The sequence below is a fragment of the Phlebotomus papatasi genome, chromosome 1 (assembly GCF_024763615.1).
Source record: "Phlebotomus papatasi isolate M1 chromosome 1, Ppap_2.1, whole genome shotgun sequence".
Classification (NCBI taxonomy): domain Eukaryota; kingdom Metazoa; phylum Arthropoda; class Insecta; order Diptera; family Psychodidae; genus Phlebotomus; species Phlebotomus papatasi.
This window is the reverse complement of record NC_077222.1, coordinates 45,745,387-45,772,351: the sequence shown is the minus strand read 5'-3', so window position 1 is coordinate 45,772,351 and position 26,965 is coordinate 45,745,387. Positions and strand designations below refer to the sequence as shown.

The 26,965-nt window shown below is 32.3% G+C and overlaps 1 protein-coding gene across 3 annotated transcripts; it reads right to left on the bottom strand.

Moving 5' to 3' along the window:
* Positions 1-517: 517 nt before the first annotated feature.
* LOC129799388 (myb-like protein P) lies at positions 518-26,849 on the bottom strand. Of its 3 annotated transcripts, none has more exons than XR_008751509.1 (4): positions 26,441-26,849; positions 17,242-17,946; positions 5,046-6,032; positions 518-1,021 (listed from the first exon to the last, which is right to left on the bottom strand). XR_008751509.1 is itself a non-coding variant. In XM_055843228.1 (3 exons), the coding sequence occupies exons 1-3, from the start codon at positions 26,640-26,642 to the stop codon at positions 5,104-5,106; spliced, it is 1,836 nt and encodes a 611-aa protein (XP_055699203.1). In that variant the 5' UTR covers positions 26,643-26,849; the 3' UTR covers positions 518-5,103. The 3 variants fall into 3 exon arrangements, 1 of the variants encoding a protein (XP_055699203.1); XR_008751510.1 differs by having other exon boundaries at positions 518-995; XM_055843228.1 differs by having other exon boundaries at positions 518-6,032.
* Positions 26,850-26,965: the final 116 nt, after the last annotated feature.

Here is a 26,965-nt window from a genome sequence, read left to right as displayed (position 1 = left end):
GGTAAATATGGCAAATATTAGCAGCCACAGCATTGGTTCTTTTTGGCAAAATAATTATATTTGATTTGTACTGTAAAAATCGTTGTATTTTGGCATCATTGTGTGAAATATTTTGAGGGTAGAGAGATCATTCTCGTGATCTGTTCTGTGCCCAGGCACTGGATGGAGTACTGGAACTACTACCCTGACTGTTGGCCATCTTCTGCTTGTAGTCCTTCCGTAAATGTTGCCTGATTTCTGTGTGGCAGTGCTCGTTGTTCGTTACAATAATCTCACCCAAATCTGTCGTTGTAACTCTTGCTTTGCAGTTGAATTTCCTGGATAAATTGCACTGCCAGTATTTCTTATCCTTCCGTATGTACTGGATGCCAAATGTGTAGCCATCGTGAACGAGCAGGGGCTTCCCGCGCTGACTCAACATAAACTCTAACTTCCCGTGAAACCACTTATCTCCCGGAGACACTGCAGACACAACAATTTTCCAAGCAGTCCAAAAGGAAAAGTCAAAAGAGAAATATCATTAATTTTACTCTATATTTTCATTCGCAATTTCTCTCGCTTAATGCTCTAATTAATTTATAAAATTTCTATCTAAAATAAAAATTAAATACACTTAGCATGACTTTCAAATCGTCGACAAAAAAAATGAACTTGTTGCATTTTATCTGATCAAATATCACACATAAATAAATGAAGTTGTCCTTAATTGTGATTGTAATTCTAAAAAATAGTAACATTTTTCTCTCTAGCAGCGCCTGAACATATGACACACAATTTGGTATTTTACTCACTCCCCATTGAGACCATTTCAGATTTCTTCCTTTCTTTTCTTTTCTTTTGCCTTTTACATAACATACACAGAAAACATGTACAATTATTATGAAGTTTTTTTTAATGAATATAGATAGCTTTTCCAATGATGATGTCATCTACTTTTCCTCTTCGAAACTATTCTTTTTTTATTATAAATTTTACAGCAAATATAGAACTTGGAACTTTGCGAAAATTTATTTCTTGAGTTCTTTCACAAGGGGAGAAAATTCAATGAGTATAGTGTACATATCCTCAATTATTTTTCATCATTGCGGTATTTTTCATAATTTTGAAATGGGGTAAACTCATTTAAAATAAGCATTAGTATTGAAAACTTAATAAAAAAATTGTAAAATAAGAAAATAATTATTTTAAAAAATGTGAAACATCAATGAAACATGAATTAATAGTTTTTATTTTTAGAAACATTCAACATTTTTCTGAGTAAAAAAATTTATGTCGACAATTTATTAATTTTACGTTTGAAGGAAGGCCATCTATCCCTAATTCGGAGATTTAAATAAATGCTTTAATTCTTGAAATCAGTAAAATTTATTCTAAACATTGCTAGAAATTTCGATGTTAGTGGCTCTGGCACAGCTTTTGGATCGCAGGACAATTTTTTAAATTAAAAAATCATTTCTGTTTCTCAAAAAGACTTGCAAAAGTCATAAGATTTCCTGTCAGTAAGATTTTCCATACAGTATACTCTCCGAAATTCGGGCATTTGGGACCGAAATGTCACCCGATTTAGAGAAAAATTCGTGCATCAAACTGTTTGAAATGCAACGACTTTTTATTCATCTGTACACTCATTAAGTTTACATATCCATATTGTAATTGTAAATTTTATGAAAACCCCTTAATAATGCAAAATCACGTCATAGCTACGTAAACCATAGCAAAAATTTGGGCATATTTTCTGAATTAGATTATGCTTACCCAGCGAGCACCAAATGCTAACCGATTTCAATTCAGCTGAAAATATTTGTATTTTCAGCTAACTTCTGCTAACCTTAAACGAATATTCGCGAGGCAGTGCCATTTCGATATATTTGGTTAGCACTTTTTGTTCGGCAAATGCTGACCGGTCAGCACAAAGGGATGTAAATTTTGACTATGAAATTTTCCTGAACTAAAAGGCGTGCCAAAGACATAACAGAAGAAAAATTCTCTCTGATCGAGTTCATATTCATAAAAAAGAACAACCCTGATTCCGTCAATAATGCCGCCAAAAGAGGTTCCAGCTGTTCGTACTACGAAATGTCTCTTGTATCTGTCAGATATCTTCATACAGTAGAGTCTCCTAAATTCGAACGCTCGGGGGGTATTTTTGACATTTCTCACCTCCCAAATTCGAACGATTTTTTCAAAACTAACGAAATTTGTGTGAGATTAAATTGTACTTTGAATCAAATTCTAGTACCTTCTCGCAAGTTTTAGTGGTAACATACTTCCTTTTCATTTTACACGATAATAATGTATGTAAACATTCAAGAAGATGCACATAAATATGATTTTCATTCACCTAGAATACGAACTTTCTCTAACATAACACAATTGACATTTTGAACCCAAACGGCGTTCGAATTTGAGAGATTCAGATTTGAGAGACTCTGATAGGTTTAGTGTTAAACTAATAGTACATGATCAGTTTGAATTTCAAAATTGGTTTGTCCGAAATTTCAATTTTGTCCTGTTCAAATAAAGTTCTCGTTTGCTTAAAAAGCGTTCAAATTAAACCTAAATTGCCTAAATTCAAACCTAAATTGCCAAAAATATTTTCACGAAATAATTTCAATTTCATCAATATTTTGCTTAAAATCAAAACTGTCATGCGATTTTTTCAGTATAAAGAAACATCAAGGAGTAATTTAACAAAATCTATAAAAAAATGATTTTTTTAAAGTGAAATCGCGATTTTCTGAAAAAATGCTCAATACGCAATATCATTGATTGAAACGTCCCAATGCTAAAAAAAACAGTTATTTTTTTCATTTTTATTTAAAACTTCATTTGATCCGCAGCAGAAATTTAAAATAACTTTCTTTCATCTTTCATCATTCATAAATTTTTATCTGCTTTTTGTATTATTTCATTTCATAACAATTTTTCTCTACTTAAGGTATCTGCACCAAATTTCGACCAGCTTGCAATTTCGGCCAATTGTTTTATTCCTTAAATTTCTATGAATTTTTAGTTTTCGCACACTCTAGAGATTACACAATGCAAAATAAAAACAAAAAAAAATGTGGCTTCGACCAACGAAATCTTGAAGAAAAGACTTTGGACGAATTCCAGAAAGGCAAGGAACTATGAGAATCAAGGTGGTCGAAATATTACCCAAGTCGATGTCTATATTTTTATTCATTTTAAAATGTATTAAGAATTATTTTAGAAAAAACAATGAGAATAAACTCTCTTCAAGATTCCAAGCAACACTCCTAAAAAAGAAGTAACCAAAAAATTCAATTTGTATTAAGCATTGGCGCTTGCATGCAACTATGCCGAAATTTGGTACTGTTATCCCCATAGAGATTCCTTTTGTATTATTTCCGTAAGAAAACCCAGAAGATATCAGAAAATAAGTTAGACAATACTTATAATATTTCGAATTTAGAGATACATATAAAAAAAGAATAGTGGAAATCTTATAAAAAAAATTAAACGGATAATTGCATTGATAGGGTAGAGTCAGTACTTTTCGCCACCCTTAAGCTTTTATGGTCTCCTTAGGTGTAAAATTTTTGTCAGACTAAAATGAATTATTGTATAACGATACTTTGAATCAACATCTATCTAAATATCTATAGGATACTTTTCGAAAATTTTAGTGAATTTCATTGAAAAATTTGCATTTTCGCCAATTGTTCTTGTTTCAGTACTTTTCGCCACTTACAGTAGAATCTCGCTAATTCGGTTTTTTGAAGATCGGGCTACTTTTTAATTCGGGCGGCAGTTAGATTCGAAAAAAGTTTGTTGACATTTTTCAAGTTCGATTATGATTATCAAATGAAGCAAATATGTTCAAATTTGCCACAATTTGTCTTAGCTTTGATGTGATTTTGCATTATTAAGAGGTTTTCATGAAATTTATAATAGCAATGAGCATGTAAACTCAATATGAGTATGCAGATGAACAAAAAATCGTTGCATTTCAAACAATTTGCTGCCCGAATTTTTCTCTGATTCGGTTGACATTTCGGTCCCAAATGCCCGAATTTGAGAGAGTCTACTGTATTTTAAAATAATTAAGAGACGTGATAACCCAATAAAATAGTAGAATACAGCATATTATGAGTGTAGAAGTACCATTTATTAATAAATTCCTTAAATTAGTTGTTTTATCTTAGGTGGCCAAAAAGTGCTTACATGGCGAAAAGGGCTGACCCTGCCCTATACGATTCATGAAATTTTAATGTTTCGTGTTTGAATTGGGACATCTTTGATATAGGGTTTGTTTTCCTATTTTTAAATGGAACTGTGCCTTATAATTAAGCAATTTAGCTTGACAATTGGTTTGAGGAGCTAAATTATTTCGCAGTAAGGTTAAGTTCCGTTTAAAAATAGGAGAAAAACTTCCTATTTCTAAGTGACCCCACTTTCTCCTACCGTAACGGCAAGATATAAATAATAGATTGTGAATATTTTTGGCCATCTTAGCTGTACTTTCTGGCATTTGCTAGATATTCAGGAACAATGTAATTGATAAAAAATCAAGCACATTATTTTCTTTAAAGGTACTTGCTACAATAAAATTTTGAATTTTGTATTTACTCCGTATCATTGGCAATTTTATTAAAAAATACCGAAAATTGGGGCATTTGGGAGAGAGGGAGGATTACCCTAAGTTTGTCTACATCTACAAATTTTTTCACCAAGCCTAAGACAATTTCTAAACAAATTTTAACATAAACATAAAGTTTCTCAAGATCATGTTTCACTTCCATGTTTCACTTCATGTTTCACTTTCATGTTTCATCAATCAACAGCACAAAAAAATCTCCCTTTCTAATAAATTCCATTCATGTACAAAAGGGTTTCTTTAAGAAAATAGAACATGCATAAATTAATTGCTTAACCAATTGATGATAATAGTTAGTTCCCTGATTAAGAAAAAAATGCCTGTTTCTCCAAAAAATATAAAACAATGCATGAAAAATGAACATGAGGAATGTACACTTCTCCTTCTGCAAAATCTTCTCCCCATCTTGCAAGATTATTTTAAGTACTTAGACCAGAGGTTGTGGAATTTTCCTGTTCTCCACACTCCTCCACCTTCACCTGATCCTACATGCTGTGCTCCATCTTGAAGGATGGAGCACTGGATGGGGACAAGAGATTGGTGGCTGAGGATACTGGAATATCATGAGACTGACAGGCGCTATCATCGCTTGGTGGAGTGGATTGCTGTTGACTGGGCACCCCCGGAGATGCAGCCACAGAAGTTGGAGTAACTGGCATTGTTTGACTATTTGGCGTTGTATTGTGATGCAAATTCCCGGATTCTTGTCCCGACTGCTGCTGCTGCTGCTGCTGCTGCTGCTGCTGCTGCTGCTGCTGCTGCTGCTGCTGCTGCACAACTGAAGTTCTCTGCTGACCCTGAGTGGAATTGGGACTGTGCAAGTGATGAGCACTGTTGTGTGTACCCTGAAGATTAGCCGCTGCTGCATGGATATTAGCATTGCCATGATGTTGTCCAGGATTAATGATTGGATTCATATTTGACAGCTGCATGAGATTGTTGTGGCTCAAAACATTGTGCATCACATTCGAATGAGCCTGATGATGATGACTTTGGGCTTGATGATGATGATTCTGATGCTGTTGATGAATTTGCTGAGCATTCATTGACTGCTGCGGAGATAAATTTGACATTTGCATACTAGCCTGAGACACCACCGCCGACAGAGAATTCCCCTGTGACGGATTCTGCCCAGGCACTACACCCTGTGGCAATCTCATGCCACTTCCCGGCGGCAGAGAATTCAACATCTCAGCCCCCGAACTCTTCATGTGCGGCTGATGATTGTGCACACCAGTAGCAGATATCACTCTACCCTGATGCGTGATACACCTCGCCCTGCACATGGTTATCCGGTAAGACTTACACAGCCAATACGTCTTCATGCCTTGCTGTGTGGCCACGGTGTTGTTGCGATTGAAAATGCAATTTCCATGCAGCAGAGATGTCGTTGATAGCATCGTGACGTTGCTACCTGATCAACAAAAGTGGATATCAAAGATAACCATTTACAATCTCTCCCAGTGCTCTCCACCTCAACACAACAATAACGAGCGCCATCGGGAGAGATAGATTGAAATAGATAGGTGCACTATAAGGCAAAAATCATCTAAAGAATTAAAAAAAAACTACAACTTGCAACATCATTTCCTAAAAATTCCTTTCGTTCCATTATTTTTTTTTGCTCTTAATTCAAATCAACTAATTTTATTGTAAAATTAAAAGAAAAACACGAAATTAAAAAAAATATATTTTAAAGGGAGTAAAAGTAGATTTTCTACTCATATCGAATTCAACAAACTGAGAGGGCAATCATTGGTAAATTAGGAATCCCTGGAAATTAAAAAAATTAAAAATTGATTGTTCCTTTTTTTCTTTTTCTGTAACAAAACCTCTGTGTTTGCGAACGTAATCAACTGTCGTATTCCTCTTACAGACTTTTGCATAATTTTGATATTATAAATTGAAAGGGGTGGAAAAGCGTCCCGGGCTTTGCAAAATGCTGGAACTCGTGACTTTAGATGCTATATCGCAAAAGTACTTTCGCATCATTTACCGTTTACTGGTTCTCAACCGATTTGAACCGATTTACAAATCCCTCAAAAGATCCCCCAAAATAGTTTTAAAAGTAATAAGATTGATTTTCAGATAAAAATTTATTATCGGTTCACTACCGATTCAAAACCGATTGGAACCGGTTTAGTTTTGTCGGAAATTCCAAGACCTTTCCAACGACCCAAACACAACCCCATTTGCTTGATAAATGCGCACTCTAGTGTCTTTTTAACCTTTGACCTTGAAAAACCATTATTAGGAATGATTCAACGGTATTTTCGTATATGGACGAAATGTTCGCCTAGATAATCTCTAAAACATATCGAAAAATTAAATAAATCGCACGACGCGTTTTCGAGCAAACCCAAAAAAACATAGTTTTGGTGGGGAAGGGGAGGGTTGGGGGGGAAATGAGGGGCATGCTAAGGACCCTTGGGTCGACTTATGGGGGGTCCCCCGAAAGTCCCAAGTCTCTATCTCTAACCGTTTGGCCTCTAGAGCTGATGACAGCCGGACGGACAGACGGACAAACAGCGTGCCATTTCTCAGAAATCGTCTGAAACGTGAAGATTTGTTAAGAAAAGTGGTCTCCGGGGGGTGGAAGGTGGAAATTTGGGGGAGTGAAAAAATCGAGGGATTAGGGTAGAGTAAGTACTTTTCGCCACCTTAAGGTTTGATACCATTGTAATTCTTATACTTTTTGTCGAAATAAAATGAAATTTTATGTATAGGTGCTTTGAAGCATTATCTTTCTATTGAACCAAGGGACTTCCCGGTATTTTTTGGATACTTGGTTGAAAAATTACATTTTCTGCAACAATGCATGTTTCAGTACTTTTCGCCACCTTTAAAACACTTTTTCGCCTCTTGTTTTCAATTGATTTTTAAGAAACAGCAGCTTTCGAAAACCCCCAAAAGTACACGGCTCAATACTTTTCTTACTTAACAACGATACCAGACAATTATTAGGGTATTTCAAATGATTTTTCGCACATTTTCTATTTGAGACAAAAATCAATTGAAAATTACGCCTGTTTCAACTAAATTCTGCGAGGTGTGCCACTTGTAAAATGCTTGGAAAAATGAGTGGCGAAAAGCACTTACACAGCCGAAAAGAGTAAGCCCTATTTCACCACATCCATATTTCTTAATTTTTTTTGGAAACATTATTAATAAATTATATTAGAACAAAGCATAGTTAATAACAGATTGACTTTCAGTCAAAAAATATCAAATAGGGGAGACTGGGGCAAAACTTGTCAAAACGCATATTTAATTGTTTCACAAGCTCTGAGAAAACTTAAACGTTTTATAATAAGCATATTCTTATAGTAAATTTACTGCACTACAACATTGCAGAAGACTATTTTCCTATATCTCGAAAGAAATGTGATTTTTGAATCATTTTCTAAAAGTCGATTTTGTGGAGATTCTCAAAATTACTGGGGCAAATTTTGTCAGTTTTTGGATAATTTGTGGCGTTTTACTCTCGCAAATGTTAAAAATATCAAATAGACATATTTTTATAGGAAATTTATTCCTCTACAACTTTGTTGAATACAATTTTTCTCTATCTTAACGAGAAATGTGCTTAAATTGAGCTAATCAGTATTGATATTTTCTGTAAGCCAAATATTCCAAAAATAGGGCTCAAAATTTCATTATTTTTTATTTTACATAATCCTTCCTTGGTTCATGAAGGCTATTTATAATAAAAATTTCAAGCCTCAGTCTCTTTTATTTTAGAAAATAGTGAATATTGAAATTTTCGTTTTGACAAATTTTGCCCCAGTCTCCCCTACTGTACTGCAAAAACATAAAATAATGCAAGACAATTTTTCTGAGCGTTGACAAGTTTATTAAGAACTCCATATTTTTTTAATGACTGTTCACCTTGTCGACGATTTCTTTAATTAACTTGCAAATAATCTTGTCGGTGGAGCATCTGATATGGTTTTCTGATTCATTTGGTTAGAGGTCACGAAATAGCACTCATTTCATAGTTACACGAAATCATAATTCTCTTAAAATGTGATTTTAATTTAGGTGGCGAAAAAGTGCTTAGTGGCGAAAAAGTATTGACTCTACCCTATATGTGGAGCTCAGAATGAAAAATGAACATATGCTTTATGCTATCCTATGCTTTAACCATAAGATATGTTAATTTTTCATTCTGAGCCCCACATATATACTGCTCTCTCCGTAGAGTTCGAGCAGTACAAATAAATAGATTTGTCCTTTGAATTACAATCTAATCATTACCAGTGTTTGTTTTTGTATTGGAAAAATCTGCTGATCATAGATCGCCCAGAAATGTCTTTTCCGTAGTAAGTTAGATATTTCTAGAGTAAAAGCGGTGCACTTTATTACGTTTTCACATCTGAAAATGTCTTTTTCTAGTCATTAAGTTATTTGAACCAGGCGGGACTCGAACTCACTACCATGAAAGTCGAGTCAGAGATCTCATCGCCCTTGCCTATTGCACTACTGAGATCAAAAGAATAGAGAGTATAAAAGTAAATAATTCAATTACTTTCGATTACTTAAAAAAATGGACACGTTTCTTTTTTTGGATACGCCCCCGCCCTTAACCTTGATATAGACCTAAAGCCTTTCGGTTTGTTACCAAGATCCTATTACAAACAAAAACACTTAACAGTTAAATAGGGTGATAGGAACACTTTAAGAACTCGTGTTAGGACCTATTGACACCCTACTCTGTACCTTTTTGAATATGAAATTTGAACACTTATCCTTATCGCAAAACGTAGATTAATGAAAAAAGACCATATTACTTACATTTTATTAAATAAATTAAATAAATTTCAGCATTTTGACAAAAGTGTCAAAAGGGGTTCCTGTCGAAGAGGTGTTCATTCGATCCTAAATATCCTTAATAAAAACCTATAAATGGCCTCAATTCTGAGACCAAGATCAAGACCTAGATCAAGAAAATTTCAAGAATTTGAAATTCTGAAATCAAAAAATCAAGATCAAGATGTCAAATATGTCAAATGTATTGGAATCTTGAAATCCAAGACACAAACCGTGTGGATATAAAATTTTGCAATGATGAAACCAATATTTCAAAATTTCAACTAAGAACCTCTCGGAGGTGCTTGTAATTTTCAAGATAACTAACAATTTGAAGAGTTTCATAAGGAAATTACTCTTGATGAGGAACATTTCTATAGGAGATGGAACAAAAACAGAATTACTATGAAAAATACCGCGTTTGTCTTGTAATTTAATTGAAATGTTACATTATTTCTTGATGTTCCCATCGAAGTACAACACCCTTAGAATACCCGCAAAAGTATCACATCTTCCATAAGCATTTCAGAATTTATCATACGTCACAAGTCTTGCTTGCACTTAATTTACTCTCGATTATGACCTCTCATAATTATTTAATACGAATTATAATTAATTTTCCTAATATATGTGATGAAATTTCAACAAATTCAGCACAAAAATTAAGATATTTGTCTGAAGGGACGTTTCGTTAAAAAAATCTTGAAATTTTGGTTTTAGCTAAGACAATTTAAGTTCCATAAATACTTCGCGACAGAATATAAAATCTTGATTTTGGAAATATTTGACAGTTTGAAATTTTAATCTTGATCTTGGTCTCAGAATTGAGGCCAATATCAGTTATATTTTAACGCAGTTACTATTTAGGAACACTACATTCTTTTTCAAGGGTCCTGACGGACATATTTCTAAGCTTGGTATATCGGAAAAAATGAAATGAATCGCATGAATGTGACCATTTCTCTTTTCACGTAAAGAGCCGTTTTTGAATCAAATGGTAACTTTACATACAACAAAAATAGTATTAGAAACATCTATTTGGTACAGAATCTATTTGGAAAATTTTGTCCGTGCTTCATGAAGGTCTTACTGATATTTTGGTAGGACAACCAGGGAAATTAATCTTTTTGATCTAATCGTACATGATGAATAGATTTGATGCGGCTGTTCGAGTAAAAATAAGAGCCAGAGATTCGGTTTTTTGCTAATTGGAGAGGTATAGCCTTTCATTACGATAAGGGCCTTGACAGACTTGAGGATTAGCCGAGAGACGGCTTAGTGTAATTTTATTAGAAATAATGGTTAAACTACATTTCCATAATTTTCCACTAAGTCGTCTCTCGGCTTAAGTCGTTAGTGTGTCTAGGGCATAACGCTAGATTGTCACTTAAAGGACACTACCAAACTTACAAAACCTGTAATGGCAAACATGGCAAATTTTCTAACTCCCAGCATATTCTTAACGGACCGAGCTTTTCGATTATCATTTATTCTGATTTTTGCAGAAGAATTTGGATAGCAGAAATCGAATTTCTAGGATGTTGTAAATATTAATTTACGATCTTTCTCAAAGAAAACCTATCATACTTAAAATATGAAATAAACAAACTGGAAAATCGTTAATAATGTAAGATGAAACGGTTCCGCAGCTAAAGTCCCTGCCGTAATTATGTATTCCCAAAGACAGATTGAGTAAACAAAGTGCCTTGTCTCTAGGGTTAGCCCTCTGAGTGGGAACCGAAGGGTGTTCAGTTCAGCTTTAAAGCAGAGAGCGACCATGCCTCCCGATAATATAATGCTCTGATCTGACAATAAATTGATCCTAAGCTATGCATACGTCAACACACCCTTAACAAGAGTAATCTTGTCGGACTACGACCACCAATAGGCGTTTGATGATTGTTTTTCAAGTTCTCGGTTATTTTCATCTTACAGTAGACATTTACAAAGATCAGTAGAAATTTCATGCTTGATATCCCTATACATATCCTATATTGTATACGAACTTATATAATGATCTTAGAACAAATAAATTTCGAAGATAATAATTAAAAAAGAATTAAGATAATAATTAAAGAAGAATAATTAAATTTTAAAGATCACTCAATGAATCAAATTCGTCAAATGGTATAACACTCGCCCTGCGATGCAAATGTCTTGAATTCAAATCTCCTAATCACCAAAATTTTTAGGGAATTGAAAGTACTTTATCTACATCCAATAAGCTTCCAGATATTCTTAATTCCAGCACGAAGTATCGTATAAAAAAAAATAATAAACTCAATCCCGGTATTATGCACATTTTCGGGACCGAAAAAACGCGCGAAATGGCATTACGCATCGAGAAAATTTGCATACCCGCAGGAGCTTTCTTTTGAATAAATCGGCCGTAGAACGAATTTCGCGCGGAGTAAAAGTAGTTCAAATAAAAAAAATCAACTGTTTAATAAAAATTCATTAACAAACAGTCCTTTTTCGCCAGAGTTCTTCAAGAAATGGTTAGAATATTTAAAAAATTTACCCTAATAAAAGAAATTAAAGTTTTATTCTGAAAAAATAGCAAATTTTTTTCAAAATTCCCGCGTCGCAACATAGTATACATTCATGCGTATTTCAAAAATGATTTCATAAATTGACTCCCAAGGGTAGGCAAACTTGCATAATTGTATGTGCTTAATTCCGTCAAGTGCGTAATCCCGAAGGACTTAATGCCGGGACTGAGTGTAATACATGTAGGGGAAGTGTGCCAAATTTCGGCCAGCTTCAAATTTCGGCCACTTTGAGTGTAATTTCGGCCATGGAAATAAATAAATTAAAATTATGTATGTTATCTTCGAATAGTCAATGAATTCATTTTACTTTTAAATATTTATTCATTTCAGGATGTATTAACTCAAAGACCGTTAAATTTTAGGTATAATGGTGTATAATGGTGTGGAAAGTCTTACAAAAAATGTGACAGATTGATTATGTTTCTAGCAGTCTTTGATTTCTGGTGAAGTTCAGAAGGTTTTCCTTCGGTGTTTTTCATGAAAATTGATTAGTTTTCGATTGGTAAATTTGAGATGCTACTCTTCAGGTCTTCAGGACAAATTACACGGGAGATCTCAGGGCTTGTGAGTCATATAAACGTATTAAACTAAATATTAAACTCGTTCCGTATGACGCTTTGAAATTTTCTATCCGTTGCGTCACAAAAGGTGGTCAGAAAAAAGGTGGCCGGTATTTTACTCAAAGTGGCCGGAATACTATCCAAAGCAATGTCCATATTATTATTATTAATTTTTAAATATTTTAGGAAGTGATTTAAAGAAAACAAAGATGATGAACTAGTTTTCAAGGTTCCACACAACCCTCCCGAAAAGGAAGTAACAAAAAATATCAATATGAATTAAAAATATTGCATTTCAAACTTAGGACTTCGGTACTTATATGCAACTATGCCGAAATTTGGCACACTTACCCTATAAAAATTTCGATTGCGAGAAGACCTAGTTCCGCTGCGGGATATTATGCTAGCATTATTATAAAATTGCACAGAATGTTTTTAATGTTAATTTTACTCGTAATACTTAAAAAAAAATGTCAGGTTCTCTTTTTAAATAATTAAAAAAGAAATTTCCGAAAAGGGTAAAATATACCATAATGATTGCCCCCTTATTAAATAAATCAGCACAAACCAAGATTTTTTATGATACAAAATAGAGCTTTCTCTGATTAAAAAAAAAATAGTTCAGAAAACTTAGCGATTCAAAAAGGCTTTTGGAAAAGATAAAAATACTTTATTAACTATGTAGAATAGAATTTAATTATGATCCAAAAAGAAATTGTGTTTCCCATAACCATTTTATATGTTTAGCTAAATAAAAAAAAGAAAACAGTAATAATTTCCCCACACTTCCTGCGGGCTACCAAAATAAAAGGAAAACCCAATTAGACTAAAACTCTCTGGCCCCAGGAATTTCTGTGTTAATCACAATTAATATTAAACCTAATATTAGATTGGCAGTGCTTAAAGAAAATAAAAAGGAGAAACAGAAGACAACGAAGTCACAAATAAAAATTTCATTCTCTCACACGCTTATTTTTTTGTGTGATTCTCTTCTCTCTCTTTAAAACATCACATTGCGATAAAATTGATAAAATTAGCTCTTTTTTTCTCATTCTATTCTTTTTTTTTATTACTCTTTCTTCATCTCTATGCCCCCATAGTCACTGAAATATAGAATCTATGTGAGAGTTGAGATGTGTGGCATTTTCAGTTCAAGTTAGTGCCTAACCTTTTGACCTTAATATAAGTAACTCACATTTATATATTTCTCGTAACACAGAAAATGATTTTCAAACATCACATTGATATTATTTTTGTGTAATATCATCAAAATAAAGTATCAACTTTATCTCTGTCTCTCTTATTCTGTTCACTCACTGTGTCAACTCATCAATTTTCTCTCAAAAGTAATAAAAAAAACTTTTCATTGATTTAATGTTAAACGAGATAATTTAACACATGACTACAAAATAGTTATTAAATCAAAAGATAAAGTTGTAAAAAAAAAACTAAGTAGATTTAAGAAGCTAGAAAAGTAGATTTTTAAATCATCATTTTATATATTTTTTAGAGATGATTTTCGTGATGAATGAGTTTTTTCTTAGCTGAATGAAAATGAGTGAAAAACAGGCAAACATGAAAAGTAGGTTATTAATAAAATTTGCAAACGATAAAAATAATATTATTCAATCTTTCTAAAAAAAAAACAAGAAACTTTTTAAATAATGACTCCTCTTTTGAAGTGCTTCATTTTTTAATATGAGGTATTTATCTTTTTGAATTAGCACTACCCAGAAACAATTTTAAGGCATGCCTTTTTCTGCCTCTATGAATAAAATTGACATTTTTGAAAATTAAATACTGAATACAGAAAACTGTGACATTTTAGGTATAAAAGACTCTCCTACAAATTAAATTGCAGGGGAAGCTCAAAGTTCCCCACCCCCGCCTATAAAAAAATAAGCCACGCCCTCTATTAGACTTTGTATTATTTTAAAATAATGTTATGTGCACCATTACCTGCTACTAATCTGTGATCTTTTTTTTTTCTTTTCCCTAAAAAGGAGTTGGAAAAATAGGGGAGACTGGGGAAAAAAGTCACAAATCGAAAAATTCATAATTCAATATCTTCCAAGGTAAAAAAGATAGTACCCGGCGGGACCAAACTACGTATAAACTGTGTATATACGTTGTACGAATACTCAGTATCATCATGTACGCCCATACATTTTACTCAGTACTATTTGCACCAAATGAGACCCGAAGTGTGCTTTGGTGTGAGTGTGTCCGTGTGAAGTATTATCTCTTACAGAGTAAATACGTAGTATTACATACATCGTAAATATAATAAAAACCCCGTATGACAGAAAATGCTGTTGGCAGGCGTGTTGTCAGCTGTTTTGACAACGGGAAATATTTTCCATTGGAATATTCTGTTTACAAATTATGTGTTACAATTATTAGTAATTTCAGTGATTATAATAATATAATAATTATGCGACACTGTGTTATCTGTAGAAAACAGTGAAGTGATAATATTAAAGAAGTTGCAAACCTAAAATACGCATGTTTTTATTCCATTCTGTGAGTGTTTTTGCGAAATATTTTTTTTTACACGATACTTTGTGATTATCTAAATTGTTCAATCGTTGCCTCTGGTTAAATCTAACCTCTGGTGACTTCTATAATTTCGTCAATATTTGAAAATAAAAACGGCAGGTGCATGTGTCAAGTTTGTTTGGTCGCCATTTGGTCGTGTGCGTCTGTATGTGTGTGTTGAAAGTTATTTTGCAGTTACAAGTACGTAGTTTATACGGAGTTTTCGTACAACTATGTACTCTCAGTACAGAAATACGTAGTTTATACTGTGTATGTGAGTGAACTTGTATTTTTGAATGACAAGTCCTCATCAAATACATAATACATGTGTAACTATGTATTTTTCCTCCAAGAATAAGTCGTAAATACATTGTATGTCATGTGAACTGTGTATTTTGGTCCCGCCGGGTAGTTCAATTTTTTTCTATAGATAGCCTCCATAGACCTTCTTCAGTGTCGTAAGTTTCTTAGAATTCGTACAAGGAATTTAGAAAATAAAAAAATTATCGAAATTTTTAGCCCTATTTTTGAAATATTTTCCTGCAGAAGATAACAATTACTACCTACTTATTTTCCAAAATTGATGCACTGGTAAATATTTCCTAAATGATTTGGACTCTTTGAATACAAATCCGCTATCTATTTTAGAATTTCACAAATATCCTTTTATTAAAAATGTCCACTTTGGGTAAAAAGTAACAAAAGGTATAGAGCAAAAAGTAACAAAAAAGCGAAGCAATTTCTGATGTCTCACGGCGAAAAGAAACGTCATTATCATGTCTCGCCACTTGTTGTTTGCATTGGTTTTTTGCAGTATTTTGTGTGTTTTTTTTCTAAAATAGCTTGAAAAGCGCTTTTCTCGTTCTCTCACTTTTCTCGTAGAGAAAACGCTGTTTTACAAAGGTGTAGATGAAAAAATTTTCTATGAAAATATGTCCTCTAGGTATTTTTTCAAATTTATGGAAGCCCGTAATGAAGCGAATCAAAATATGATAATACACAATGTTTGGTACTATTTGCCCCAGCATTTTTAAGAATGGTCACAAAATTACCTTTTAGAAATTGGCTCGATAAACGTATTTCCTTACAAAATAGAGGAAAATTACTTTCACAAAGTTTTAGAGCGGTAAATTTCCTATAAAACTGCGCTAATTAGAAATTTTTGAAGCGCTCGAGTAGCTTGTAAAAAAATAAAATATCCGTTTTGTGACTTTTTACCCCAGTCTCCTCTACTTAAAACAAAAACAAAAATTCTGTGGCCACAATCCCTCGGAAGCCACGCCTACACCTGCGCATTATCTACATCAAAAGCGTCCCCCCCCGTCATGAGTTTTTTTTTAATTTCACTTCCTGTCTATAAGAATTTGACAAGTGCTCGGAAACCCAAGAGGTTTGTAAAAAATGAAAAATTTACAATATTTTCGCATTTTATACGAGTTTTATTGGGGGTGTGTCCTATTTTGTTATGAGGCGAAATCCTTCAATTTCCACTCAAAATTGCCTTGATTGTAAAGGTTTATTTTGGCGGTTAGAGGATATCTCATATAAAATTTACTTAGCCATAAATTATTAATAGGGGGCGTGGCCTAAAATTATTTTTTCTGATTATTCAATATTTAATACAACATCCTTGCAAATTTTGGCATTTAAAAAAAGTTCCATAAAAGACAAGCAAAAACTCAATCTTAATGGCTCCTGCACACCTTTTAGATCAGGATAATTTCATGAAGTCGAAATTCGCATTCCTTTCTTTCTCACTTGTTTTGCAAGAGTCTATCTCATTCTCTCGCACTCTTCTTTCTCTCTTAAACATCACTCCAAATTCAATTTAGCTCAATAGAATTTATCATGAGAAAGAATGAGATAGTCGTATGCAAAACATGTGAGAAAGAAAGGGTTGCGAATTTCGATTTCATAAAATTTTCCTGATCTAAAGGCGTGCTGAAGTCATAAAGAAAATATTTATTTTTATTTTATTGATTTTTGCAAATTTTATAAATCTCCTTTGAAAAAAAAAAAACTAGTGTGCAGGAAAGCCAAGACAAACAACAAAGACTATATACAAATTTCACCCACAAAATTAGTAAAAAAAAAACTTCATGCAAAAACTTAAATAAAAAAAGGAAAAAAGGTAAAAATTGTAAGAATAAAAAATAAGACTCACCCGCCGGAATGTCCATGTGAATGCTGGATTTGGAAAAATCATTGGCCATGTGCAATTCATTGGGATACTCAACACTTTTGTTGAGATACACACTACTGTTGTATTCTAGATTAAAGCCAGGTCCACCGACAGATCTCATTGACCCTGAACTATTAATCGGCTCTACATTCTCACGCTTCACATTGTTCAGGTCAAATCGTGGTTCACCCATTGAGATCTGTGGAATTGGTGGCAGAAATACCTCATCTCCCGTCATGTGATCCATGGAATCGGCCGAATGCATCTCACCCTCATCCACAGACTGTCCCTCAGACGTTCTGGGTCTCATCTGTTTCCTCGGATAGATGGAAAAACCCTCTGAGGGAAAGTCCATTGGTCTCTTTTGCCCACCAACTTCCAATGGCTTCGTATAGCCAGCCGTATTGATCTTTGTCTCTATCACATTGTTATTGCTGCCACTAACTGGTGTCTGTGGCTGCTGCCCCTCAGCCCCACTAGCTGCCATACTATTGCACTTTGGCGACACCGAATTGTGCCTCTGATGCTCCCCAGAAGTCTTCTGTGTCGTCGTCAAACCCTTAATCTGCAGCGTCTCAGCGATCTTCATAAATGACGACAATTCCGTATGTTTCACATTCACCTCACCCTGATACATGAACTGAAGTAGTTCCGACATCACCGTGTATGTCACATCCTTGAGGATGACTGTTGACAAACCAACAAGAAAATCTCATGAAATTCAGCAAATATTATGCACATTAGAATATTTATCATTCCCCATTTTTCCCTCTTGTATTTGCAATAAGGGCTTCTCCCTATTTAACGTTATCGATAAATTTCTCAAAAACACAGTGATAAAAGTTATATGGATGGGCAGTTGTCAACATTATATACACTACAGTTTTAGACAAATTTTCTATTTTATAAATTAATATTTTCAATATTCAGAAACCAATAGAAAATTTATTCTTTCTTCTTTAATTGTACAATAGATCTTTTAATGTAATGTAGACCCTAAAATGCTTATTTGTCACAAAATTCTTTTAATTTTCTTTAAATTTAAACCCGATTACGAGGCTTATTTAAACCTTTAAAACAGTAGAAATGTTCTGGTGGATCTTGTGATTTTTAAAAATAAAAAATAAAATAATTTTTGGGACTTTGAGTACCCATGATTATGATATGATTACTCTACGAAAAATAATTTCTTAGACCACATAGAATCGATTAAAATCCCACTCTTGTAGATGACTATAAGGATGTCCAAAGCTAGGATAATTTCCGTAAGAGTCTGATTAATTCCTTAAGGGAAAGGCTCATAATTTTGTCCAGTTTCTTATTTTGGACACTTTGAGGATAAAATTGTACACTAAAAATAAATTGATTAAAATGATGGATTTTTAATCCAATATTTGATGAATAATGAATTCTATCTAAATATTTGTTCTTTTTGGAAGATTTTAACACTAAATACGTTAAATTTTGAATATGATTTGAGTTGAAATTGCTTTGTTGAAAATTCATTGTGAGCAATTGCTTACGAGAATTATGACAGAACTTCATGTTTACTTCAGTCTTATTTAGCTGTGATGAAGTACTAACAGTGTTTCTTTGCTTTTTTGAGTGATATTATTGAATATTCATTGAATATTGTCTTGATTCACGTTAGTGGTGATTAGTACATTTGACCTGAAGTGAGATTTGCCTTGTGAATTATATTTTTCGTGTGAAAAATGGGAAATTTTTTAAGACATTCACCAGTGAGGTGATGATTCTTATTTTGGACAGGTGTTTTTCTCTCGAAATTTCTTGAAGTTTTAGCTTTTGTGATGACTGGGTTGAACAAATGCCTGGAGCAACACAGGAGCATCATCTCTACGAAAGAGTTGTAGTGAGAAAAGCCTTGAAAGGCTCCCAGAAAGGCCAGGGAATGAGCGAATCCGCACGTACTTGGAGTACCGAAGTCAATTCATTTTAACGAATGATATGGAAAGTTTCCGGACTTTTTGTGACATTCTACGTTTCCCTTACATAAACAGGCAGAGGACTTGGTAAGATTGGTTCATGCAATGAAGAACAATGGGCATCCTGTTGAGGCGGATTAGTTGTCCAAATTTACAGCCAAGTTATCCAAATTAATAACCAAGTTGTCCAAAATAAGAGTCAAATTCACCTCTACATATCAATTCATTTTTAAACGTATTAAAACTAATTTTAGTAAAAATTAGACCATAAATAGCTTGTCAAGTTTCTAAACAACCCTTCTGAAAAGAGAGTAACAATAACAGTCAATTAGTATCGAAAATATCGCACTTCAAACTTGGAACATCGATGCATATAAGCAGACTGTCCAAAATTATGAGCCTTTACCCTAGTTAAAATATTTTTAATTAAAAAATCGTGAAACTGGCTCAGTAATTATGTTACGGTCCGACAATACCGTCCGATATAAAACGTCAAAATAATCTAACCCTTTAAGGACGAGACAGTTTTCTTCTCAGACCGAAATTCAAAAATAAAAATAAAGCCGACAAACAAAAACAATCAAACATGTTATGCCCAACGCACAATAATGCCCAGCGCACAATAACTTTTGTTTTGTAAACGTGTTTTTGATATTTCAGTGAGAGTGAGTTAGATCTGAATCTAGTCATCTCGGTCACTCTCATAAGAAATTTTGAAAACATGTTTACAAACAAAAGTTATTGTGCTCTGGGCATAACTTTTGTTTTGTAAACATGTTTTTGACATTTCAATGAGAGTGAGTGAGATCTAGATCTAGTCATCTCGCTCATTCTTATGGGAAATTTTGAAACATGTTTACAAACAAATGTTATTCTGCGTTGAGCATTATGCCCAACGCACAATAGCTTTTGTTTAGTAAACATATTTTTGATTTTTATATGAGAGTGAATGAAACCTATATCTAGTCATCTCGCTCACTATCACACGAAATTTTGAAAACATGTTTACAAACAAAAGTAAGATCAAAGTGTATGTTTACAAACAAAAGTCATTGCGCGTTGGGCATAAGTCTTGGAAAATACAACAGCGTAGGATTCGATAGGTTTTTCTATATTAAACGATAGCACATAAATAGTACATAAAATTAAGAAATTATTCTGACAAGACCAATGAATGATAGTTTTAACTCCAAAGAAAAATATTATGTATGAATAAAAAGTAAATATTTAAATAAGTAACAAAATTCATTCATCAATGCGATAATTTGAAAATTCCTTACTTTTGAGCTTAAATATTTACTAATAATAGCAAAGAGTTGGAAATTTGCAAAAAGAAAAATAGCATAGATTCTTGAAACTTTCTCCTTTGAGATTACGTACCAATATTAGGAAAAAATACTTTTAGATAGTCAGAAAAAATATTTTTTTATATGGGTCACTGTTGACCCAATCATCCTTAAAGGCCTCTACACACTATGAGAAATCTCTTTAAAGAAAAAATCTTTTTAAAAAAAAATTCCCGTAACCTTGTAGGCAGAAACGTCATATTTTTTTTAAAAAGGCCAATTTTTGACGAAAATTGCTTCTAGTGTGTAGACACCATAAAGGATTAACTGAAATTTCGAAAACTTTAAGTATTCTGCCAAAGAAATAATTTTTAAGGTATTTTTTTATATTCTCTTAATTTCTTAATTTTGAGGTTTATTTGTCAGTTTTTTTTTTTTTTTTTAGAAAGAAGACATTTGAAGGAAAATTTATTCAAGCTTCTGCATATTTATCAAACTTATTGCAAAATTATTATATTTCAAATTAAAAATAAAACTCTATTTGATATTTACCATTAACACTATATGAATTTTCTATCGTAATTTTAGAAAGAAGTAGATTTCTTCTTTAATGAACATTTAATGGATGCTAAGTTCAAATAATATTTTTCATTCAATATAAAAATGTATTTAAATAAAAAAATTACTTGGAAAACGTTGTACAAAACTGTGATCATTTTTCATATTTTCTTACTCTTTCTTTTTATTTTCGCTGAAAAACTAATTTTTGTAAATAGTTATATTATTTTTTATATATTTCAATATTATTTGACTGCAGATTTTTAATTCAAGATTAATTAAAATATTAGAAATTATATATTTTTTATAAATTTAAAAATGTTTACCCTCTCAACTAAAAAATTCATTACATCGATATTGCCATCCGACACATGTACAATAAATCAATCAATTTATTAAAAAGTAAAAGTAATCAACCGTCGTATCGTTTCGCTACGATTAAACTCTAAATTACATAATTATCTTTCGGTTTATCGTAGAAACTAAATCTTTAAAAATAAATGAAAATTTTTGAATCAAAATCATGCGTATAAGTTTCTACCTTTTTTAAAATTTCAAAAACTCGTTTCTTGCCATAAGAAGCTTTTTGAAAGAAAAATAAAAAAGCATATTTCTTTCTAAGGTAGAGATAATTCAATACAAAAATATGTCAATATTTTTTCATTCATTTCAATCCCGTTATAAATTGAATAAAAGTGTCAAAAGTTTAGTTTATGTTTTATGATGTTGAGCTGTAATTTTTTTTCTATAAAAATGTGCTAATTAGAGTCTCTTCTTCTATGAGATCGTGAAAAAAGAAATATCTATTTTGGCACATTTCGTCTCAGATTTCTGATTTACATTATTCAAAGAATTAGACTAATTACTGAATTAAATAAAAGAAAATTATGTAAATACGATTTTAATAACAGTGATAGGCTTATACGCTTATGGTAGGAAGTACCATCCTGAGTTCCGTAAAACCATCTGAGAACAGATATCGCATTTGGTACGTCTAATTATGATGATTTGTCGTGATAAATTATATATATATATATATATATATATATATAAACTGTGAATCTTATCTTCAGTGAAGTCAAAAAAAAATTATATTTGAAGCTTTTTATGTTACTTTGCTATTAATATATCGTTTTGAAAAAAAAAAAGACATTATTGTTGTAAATATAGTAAGAAGTTTATTATATAAAGAAAAAGTCACAAAAGAATTTCACACGTTAATTCAGTACAAAAAATCTGCATCATAAACTTCTTGCCATAACTAAGTCATAGTTAAATTTTATTATTCGCTTAAAATATTTGCAATTTATTATATTATTCTTTTGTAAAAAAATGTACGATTTAAAAGTTTGTAATATCCTAATAAAGTATTCAATCCATTTTTTACGGAATTCACATTTTGAGTTAGTAGATTAACATATTGGTCAGCAAAAATATGAATTGGGAAGAAAATAATTTAAAGTGATCAGTAAAAAATTAAATTTGGCAAAGAAAAAAATAAAGAAAAAATAAAAATTTATATTTTATGCACAATAATATTAAATGTGAATTATATTAATTAATGGTTCCGGTACACCTTTTAGATCAGAAAAATTTCATTAAAGTTAAAATTTAGATCTCTTTCTTTCTTAAAAACTTTGGATATGTCTATCCTACTCTTTCACACTCTTCTTTTTCTTTTGAACATCACACAAAATTAAATATACTTCAGTCCAATTTTGAGTCCGAAAGAGTCTTATGCAAGCCTTTTGAGAATGAAACAGAAGCCTTATGCAAGCCTTTTGAGAATGAATTTTATTTTTTTAAGAATTAGTTTTATTTACAGTCTATAAATTTTATATATTACTAATCAATTTTTTTTTTGGTAAAATTTTCTTTTTACTGTTCGAACTCCACAGTAGTGAAGGAGCAGTCAGTAATCGTTTGATTTTGAATTATATATTTTTCGACTCCTTTTGGAAATCTGAATTCTTTTGTCCAGAATTCCAAATTTTACAATATAGGAGAAGTGCGCCAAATTTCGGCATAGTTGCATGCAAGCTCCAAAGTCTCAAGCTTAAAATGTAATATTTTTTAATATAAATTGAATTTTTTATTCCTTCTTCTTAAGGAGTGTTGCTTGGAACCTTGTAGACAGTATATCGTCTTTATTTACTCTAAAATCATTCTTAATACATTTTAAAATGAATAAAAATGTAGACATAGCTTTGGTGTCCTATTTTGGCCATCTTCATTCCCATAGTTCTTTGCCCTTCCGGAATTCTTCCAATTTCTTTTTCACATTATCTCGTTCGTCGAAGCTACATTTTTTGTTATTTTTTGCATTGTATAATCACTAGAGTATGCAAAAACTAAAAATTCATGGAAATTCGAGGAACAAAAAAAGTCGTCGAAATTGCAAGCTGGCCGGAATTTGGTACACTTACCCCACTACTGACTAAATTTCACTATTACTGACCATTATTTTTTTTTAGCCAATTGCTGCCCCATGTACTGCAGCTTTTTTGACAAAACTTTGGAAATTTGTTTATACAAGTTAAAGTCCAAGACAGTTATGCGAAAATAGACACAGGCTGATCCTCGAGAATACTCAGCTTGAAAAATTTGGCGGTAAAGGATCAGCCCAAACTATCATACACTGAGGATTTAGGATCAAGGATTTAGATCCATAAAAAGGTCATAATATAATCCATTTTGGAGTGTGAAATGTGTAAATCTATGTCGAAAATATCGAAAGTATATTTATCTTACATATTTTCGCTGTTATGTTGACATAATGTCGTGAAATTGTATGAACATTATGTTTTGATATTTTTAGTTATATTTGTTCCGTAAAGGAGACAACTTGTATACGACTTGTGTTCTTTTTGTATAAAGCTGCCAGATTGTCAAATTTTGCTTTGTTTACTTAGCAGAGGTTCATCTTCGAGTGAAAAATGGTGAAAAAAGTAATTTTTAACATATAAATTAAAACCTTGAAGTGTGCCAGCGTGTCCAGTATAGTTGAGTACGTAGATAGAAGGGATTAAGTTCGACAAAGTAAGTGTAATTGATGGAAAAATAGTGAATAAATACTTTGTTTGTGAAAGCTAACATTTTCTTTCTTTAATTGCAGTATATCGAAAGTACAAGCATTAGGACAGCTTCCTTATCATTTTACGTAAAACGAAATTGCAGAAAGAGTGCCCAGAATGCAGAAAAAGTTCATAAAAAGCATAATTTAAAGTGTTTTGATATTTTGTATTGTGTAGTGATATAATTGTTATATAAAATCCATATTTTGTATACAATGTAGAAGTAGAACATAATGTGAATATAATAACAAAAATATGTAAAGACGTGTTTTCTTCTATATTTTGTACTTATTCGGGTTATAATATTTTTATTTTATTTTATTAGAATAAAAAAGGTTTATGGCGTAAAAAAATACATCAATTAGGTTTCACCAAACACAATTTAAAATAAAAATAATGCAAAAAACATTGATATGTGCCGATAACTGTCTAGATTTGTGTTTAAAGCGATATATTCTGTTCATTAACACAGTTAAAATCTAAAATTTATAAACTTTTTAAATAATATGATGATAAGGGTAGAAAATTCATTCAATTTTACTTTCTTTAATTTTCATCTTTCCCCTGGGAATTTTAAGTCGGGAATGCAATTTTATTCACTGAATTTGTGTCCTCTCACGGAAAACGATCGTTGCATTAAACTTTCATACACGATAAAAGTGAACGAGGCTCTTTAAATCTGAGTGAATTGGTGAAGATAAATAATAATTATTCATTCGAGAAAAATATTTGAGAAAGTCTTAAAGAAAAATTGAAAAGAAATGACAGAGTTCTTCATTCGATAGTTATAATATTGGTATTACAGTGTGATTATATTTTATTCAGTCATAATCGATACATTTTACCGAACATAATGCCGTGATTATATCTTAAAATAAATATTTGTTATATTTCGGATGTAAAAATTATTCACTCAAATATGGACCTCTTTTATGCGGTTATATAGAAGAAATTTGTAAAGTTTTCGCCATCGTTTTCGTATAGATGTCAGACATCTCTACTCATTTATAGCGATAAATGCTCCTTGGCGAGCATTCTGCAAAGGTGACACGCCTTGCCATTGCTTTCTTAATAATGGTATTTTATGCTTATTTACTGTTTTTTTTTTTGCATATGAGCTTGTGAATTTTATTGGGGTTTCCCACTGCTGTCAATAAATTTATATATTTTTTTTTAATATCTATCCAAGAGTTGTTCTTGCTCCAGGAAAATCTCAATTTAGTTGCACTTGACTCACTTTATAAAGTTTCCTAGCAATGTATTTTGTACATTAATGGAATAAGAAGAGAGAAATGTTTGATATTGTTGAGCAAACATCACGATATGTTTATGAAAATAAATCCCAAAGACAGTCACAGAGATTGATAGAGGAGACTTTTTGATAAAAATTAATTAGAAACATCGACATCGTGATCTTGGAGAGCAACTGCACTTATCGTCTTCTATTGCTTTGTAAGCTTGGGATGATCTTTTTTTTCTGTTCTAAGTGAGTGTTCTCTCTGGTTCAGTTTTTATTTTTTTTTTGGGCGCTTCTTTGGGGCCTGTTTTTATCATTTTGTGAGGCAATTTGAGAGAGAATCTTATGTTATTTTTTCTATTTTGTTGATTTGCTGAAAATTATGTATTTTATTTCTTTGCATGTGCGCTTGATTTTTCCTTCACTTGACTTCTTTTTTTTTGTTTAATCTCTTTGCGAATCGTGTTGACGTCGATAAATATTATGTAAGGTTTTTTATTCGTTACTAAATAAATGGGGCAAAATAATGTTAAGCTTTTCCTTTGATGAACGGTGCGTCTCATGCTTAAAAGGCCTCAAGAGTCAAAGTGATATCAATTTTTTTTTCTTCTGTAATATCTTTTATCACGCACTGAGAATCTGCTCAGTCATATGTATATGGGGAATTGCTATAGTGGTGGTGATGATATCGAGGGTATCAATGTCTTTTTATTTGGGCAAAGTCAAAGAAGAGGCAAACTCAAAAACAACTGAAATGATAAAGATATTAGAAAATATTTTATCTTTCGTAATTTATGATATGCCTTCTCCCATTCTCATGCCCACTTTTATCGGTTGTGAGAGATTTCTTTGAGGTTGATTTTGTGCGCAAAAAGAAGCGCAAATTGCGGGTGGAAGGAGTCAAGCATTCTGATAAACATACTTGCCTCTGCTCTTCCCAAAAGTTGACCCCTCTCTCCGGAGATAAATACTAACTTCAATATCTTCTTGTTTTCTTTCTTTTCTCCCCTTTGGGAGCTTAATGTTTTTCCCAAAATCTTCCCGGTGGGAACATGAAAAATCAAAAAAAAAAATACTCACTGATAGGATGTTTGCAGGGATTGCTGATGAACATCTCCTGGAAATAGGGACTGCAGATGGCTAAAACTATTTTGTGAGCACGCAAAATTTTTCCATCGCACGCCAAAGAAACGTCAACTAAATCGCCACGGTCGAACAAATTCTGGAATCCCGTGGCTATATTGTCCTGGAAATTGTTCCAGCACAGTGCAAATTCATCCATTTTCACACAAACACGCCTTGTGCACTTTTTCCCGAAGGAGAAAAACTATCAATAACACTGATCAGACCGCACAAATTCCAATAAATGAAGCAGATAAATTTATTTGCTGCCCTCACTAAACCACACTGAAGAAAACACAAAAATTTTGACAAAAACTATTTTTTGACAGCAATTCTTGTTGCAGCGGCCGTCTTATTTTTATACTCCGCCTACGCCGGCTGAAAAAATTTCAGTCATAATTATGTAAAATTAAATTAAATCAAATTCATAAAAAAATTAAGAAAGTATTTTCTATATTTCCTGATGTATTATTACTATACAAT